At 38.2% G+C, this 4,733-nt stretch overlaps 1 protein-coding gene and 1 long non-coding RNA gene across 2 annotated transcripts; both read left to right on the top strand.

Moving 5' to 3' along the window:
• LOC109822187 lies at positions 483–2,285 on the top strand. Its single transcript, XR_002242046.1, has 2 exons — positions 483–823; positions 1,417–2,285. It is a non-coding gene; the product is annotated as an uncharacterized LOC109822187 (long non-coding RNA).
• Positions 2,559–3,631, top strand: LOC109822186 (UDP-glucose 4-epimerase GEPI42-like). Its single transcript, XM_020388351.1, has 5 exons — positions 2,559–2,663; positions 2,755–2,836; positions 2,940–3,022; positions 3,126–3,217; positions 3,315–3,631. The coding sequence occupies exons 1-5, from the start codon at positions 2,577–2,579 to the stop codon at positions 3,331–3,333; spliced, it is 363 nt and encodes a 120-aa protein (XP_020243940.1). The 5' UTR covers positions 2,559–2,576; the 3' UTR covers positions 3,334–3,631.

Raw genomic sequence — 4,733 nt, 5'->3', positions numbered from 1 at the left:
TTTCTTATATTCATTTAAATAGCTTGTTAGTACTTACGATGATTCTATAGGAGGCATCACGTCAAATTATTTGTTGCTTAGAATGTCCTCAAGTTGTTAATCATATGCAGAAAGAATAGCAGAGACATCTAATTGGTTTGATTATTTTTAAATTAAAAGGAACGGAAAATGGAATGCAAATGATCACCCATAATTTTGTATTTGACAAAATGTTGGAATTGCCTGTCACCATGGGGCTACAAGATGGTGGATGGTCTCAGAATAATTCGTAGTAGAAAAGGAAACAATGTCATACAATAATACTCATGTAATAGTAAGAAGAAAAAGGAACTTGGCGTCACTAGTAAAAAGATGCTCAGCCCCAACGTGTGTAAAGAACCGTTGGGGCTGGTTTCACTAGGCCCAACGGTCTAAAACGTTGGGGCAAATTGATTTAGCCAAAATGCAGAGAGAGGGAAGTTCCCCCCCCCCCCCCACCGTTCTCTCTCTCGATCTGTTGCTCTCTCTCATCAGAAAAAACCCCAAAATCACCGTTCTCTCTCTCAATCTCTCACTCTCTCTCATCAGAACCCCCCAAACCCCCGTTCTTTCTCCCCCTCTCTCCCGATCTATTGCTCTCTCTCATTAGAAAACCAGCCCCAAACCCCTTGCGCCTTCTCTGAGTTCGCCGCCACCGTCGGAGTTCGCTGCCGCCATCGAGCCCTGAAGTTCGCCGCCGTCGATCTGCAGTTTGCCGCCGAATCCCCATAAAAAACCCTAGTTCTTCCTCCCCAAATCGGACTCGCCACCTGTCCTCCTCCTCATTTTCGCCGGCACCTGACTTGTAAGTGCTCTACCTCTCAAGCTCATTTGCACCGCCTCTCCTCCTCCCCAAATCGGACCCTGCAGTTATCTCTGTGGAGATCTCCGTCCAAGATTCCCTTTCTTCTGCCAACTAAATGGTTTCCTAGCATGTAAAACTAGCATGGACTTTTCTATCATCTAAGTTTGTTGATGATTATCTTCAATCAGCAGTTTGCTGCAAGTATATTACTTGTTTAATTAAAATTTTAATTAAAATGAGATGTTAGTTTTATATTTAATCAATTAATTTGCACACCTCATTTTTTACAATCGAATCTTCTATTGTTATGTTTATTTTGATAGTATTGACGTGATGGTACAGAGCTCAATCGATGCTGCGATGTTGATGGGCATGCTGAACATATATTTTTCTTGGCAAGTTAATGTTGGCTTCCAGTCATTCATGAATTATTAGTGAAGTGCAAGAGAAATACTATTAATTAAAATTTCTGCTATTATTTTGTTGATTTTGCTTGCTGTTTCAACATTCCTTGTATGCTCAAATGTTTCTGTGAATTTTTCTTACTGAGTTACTAGAACAAAATGAATCAAATTTCATTCCTCTTTTTTCAGTTCTTCGTATCGAATGGTTTCCCATGTCCGCCCCTGACGAACTCTTCTGATCATTACCTCAAGACAATTAACAAGGATTTTGACAAGGTTCGTAACATTTTTTTCTTTCAATTTTTGATAAAGTTCATGGTTCTTGAAGAAGCTGGTCATTAATTACTTCTATGCATTTCTCGGGAGCAATTGTCGAGCTGGCTCAGCGAATATGAGTGTGCCTCATATGAACATTATTCGTGTCAGAATGACATACATGGTTTAATTCAGGCTAAGGTTTATATTCAGATGATGTATTCTTTTAGTAGTAGTTTTAGTGCTTGACTACTTGTTATATACTGTTCTTTGGTATGTTTCTATCGGCAGAAAATTTGAATGTTGGATGTAGAAATTCATGTCCAACATTATGGTCAATAATTTGATTCATATGAGATTCATTATGAGTTCCAGGTTTCTGTGCTGATGGCATCATTGCAAATATGACAGATTCTTCAGCTTCCAATTTGTTCGTGTTGTCGAATTTTGATAATTTGAGCAAGAACGTTTTTATTTTATGTTCTCAATGTCATTACTTTCTGGTTCAAGGTTAAATAATAGCAGCAATTGTAGTGCAAAAAGACTTCATGAGATTAATCTTATTTGCAGTGACAGAACTTGACAATGGGAGCTAGAAGATATCTTTTACATGGTTAAATTATGGAATTACTACGGAGAAATTTGTTATTCTTCCTTGTAAATTTCACTTGTGGCTAATTTCAGCAATCTTTAAAAATTTAACGAAGTGATGGCTCCATTTTGTATCTGATTTTGTTTGTAGTTTGTACAAATTATCTCAAGACCTGAGACTGATTGAATGTGAATGATGTTGCTTGACTTTATTCTTTCTTCCTTATAGATATGAGTTGCTTGACTTTCTATTTTTCTATTACATGACTTAGAGTTTCATTTTTCCTTTTTGCTTTTCATTCCTCTTGACTTGTGTATTTACTCCATTTATAGTAGCTGGACTTTGTTCTTTTTTCCTTATAAATACGAGTCACTTGACTTTTTATTTTTCCATTACATGACTTGGAGTTTCATTGTTCCTTTTGGCTTTTCATTCCTCTTGACATGAGTATTTACTTCATTTATAGTAGTCCGGTTTCATCTTACTCATTCCAAACAACCTTATGCCTTACATTCAGCAAGTTGCTGTTGGCAGGCTGCCTGAGTTGAACGTGTATGGCCATGATTACCCAACAAAGGATGGTAGCGCTGTAAGTACTGGCTTTCCCTAGAACATTTCTCTTAAGTGGATAACCGTTTACTTATCTGGTTGTTTTAACTCTTTTCCTTTTTCTGAATTAGATTCGTGATTATATTCATGTGATGGACTTAGCTGATGGCCATATTGCAGCTCTCAGAAAACTCTTTATCACAGAAGACATAGGTTCATTCCTTCTCTATCTCTATCTCTATCTCACACAAACATATGTACCCATCTTTTTCTTTTGAATTTTTCTTTACACATTTGGGTTTGAAATATTTTCCAGGTTGTGTCGCCTATAATTTGGGGACTGGATGTGGGATGTCTGTGCTTGAAATGGTCACTGCATTTGAAAAGGCCTTTGGAAATGTGAGTTGCTTGAAATTGTTTCTCCATCTCGACCTGTATATTTAATACGTATACCCAACTCGTGAATTGGATCATTTCTTGTACTTCATCTCTTCAACTGTAGAAAATCCCTATCAAGTTATGTCCGAGGAGGCCAGGTGATGCCACAGCTGTTTACGCCTCCACTGAAAAAGCTCTCAAAGAACTTGGTTGGAAGTAAGTTCTTCATAAATTTCTTTTTCTTATTTCACTTCGAATAATCTTTATCTTATTTTATTAAGAATCACGCTCAAAATTTTTATGCAACTTGCAGAGCGAAGTATGGCACATAGGAGATGTGCAAAGACCAGTGGATGTGGGCAAGCAAGAACCCACATGGTTACAGGCCAAAACCTTGAAAAATTATGGATGAAGTACTTGGGAATAAGTGTGAATATATTAGTATGTTTTCTTCCTTCAAGTTTATAATCATGTCTCCTCGTTCGTGTGAGATAAAGAAACCATTTCGGGTATTGATGTATGTTGATTTAATATCAACCTCTCAGAACTCAAACTTTTTCAGTAACTTTTTTCTTACATGAAAGCAAAAGCAGGATTTCTGCATCCACCTGCATTTGGCACTTTGACACAGTTCCTACTGTAGTTTATGGTACTTATTTTGATCAATGATTGATTTGCAGTTTTTGATTGAATCTGTGTATGCTTTTGAAGACGGTCAGGTATTTATTTTTTTTATTTGATTTGCCTAATTGCCCCAACGGTTGGAACCGTTGGGGCTAATATTTGCCCCAACGGTTCCAACCGTTGGGGCAAAATATTTTTCTTTTTTTTTAAAAAAGAAAAATATTTTGCCCCAACGGTTGGAACCGTTGGGGCGAATATTAGCCCCAACGGTTCCAACCGTTGGGGCAACCTTGGCAACCGTTGGGGCTGGGTCAGCCCCAACGTAATTTGTCCCAACGGTTGTTTTTTTAGCCCCAACGGTTCTAACCGTTGGGGTCATGATTTGCCCCAACGGTTTCAACCGTTGGGGCAGCCCTCCTTTGTACTAGTGCGTCTTGTAAAGCCATCTCTCTGTACAATGTACGTTCTCTATTAAAATTTATGATGACTGAGATGAATGATTTTAGAGAAATCTGTTTACAATTTATTGTTCAAATAGAGTTTGATTCTTTCTTTTCCCCCGCGTTACGCGGGGGATATCTGCTAGTTTTTTGTTTAAAAAAAAAGGAGAGAACTGCTACTATAGGTCAGAATAATTGTGGCCCTTGAGTGCAGTTCATAGAAATTAACTGTTGCCTTAGCCAAGAAAATTGTTATCCTTGGTGCCAATAAACCGCTACATTAGATAAAACTGCCGTGTTAGGACTTTTTGCAACTGATTGTCTTTTTGTAATCAGTGGCTTTCATGCAAGAAAGTGGAACACAGAAAGAATAGACAGCGATAAAATCTGTCTGTAATTTTTGTAGGACTTCTCTCAGGATTATTTAAGAGATAGATGAAGAATTACAGGAAACAGGAAGGAACCAGCCAGACAGACTGGCGGTCGGTTTCGGATTTTTTTTCGGATACGGATTCGGTAACGGATATGAGGGTTGCGGATACGGATATCCGCAATGTAATATTGATTCGGGTAATCGGGTCCTCATCTTATAGTTACAAACCCGCTAACCCAAAACCAAAACTAAAAAGAAAAAACCCTAGGCCCTCACCCTCAGCCCTCACTCGGTC

Source organism: Asparagus officinalis, chromosome 8, assembly GCF_001876935.1.
Source record: "Asparagus officinalis chromosome 8, Aspof.V1, whole genome shotgun sequence".
Taxonomy (NCBI): domain Eukaryota; kingdom Viridiplantae; phylum Streptophyta; class Magnoliopsida; order Asparagales; family Asparagaceae; genus Asparagus; species Asparagus officinalis.
This window is presented reverse-complemented; position numbering and strand designations above follow the sequence as displayed.

What these genes read in the sequence shown, in the direction of transcription:
- LOC109822186 (XM_020388351.1), top strand. Translation starts at nt 2,577, where the DNA reads ATGCCTTACATTCAGCAAGTTGCTGTTGGCAGGCTGCCTGAGTTGAAC. An exon ending in CAACAAAGGATGGTAGCGCT is followed by an intron (nt 2,664 to 2,754) that starts GTAAGTACTGGC and finishes TTTCTGAATTAG; the next exon opens with ATTCGTGATTATATTCATGT. An exon ending in CTTTATCACAGAAGACATAG is followed by an intron (nt 2,837 to 2,939) that starts GTTCATTCCTTC and finishes AATATTTTCCAG; the next exon opens with GTTGTGTCGCCTATAATTTG.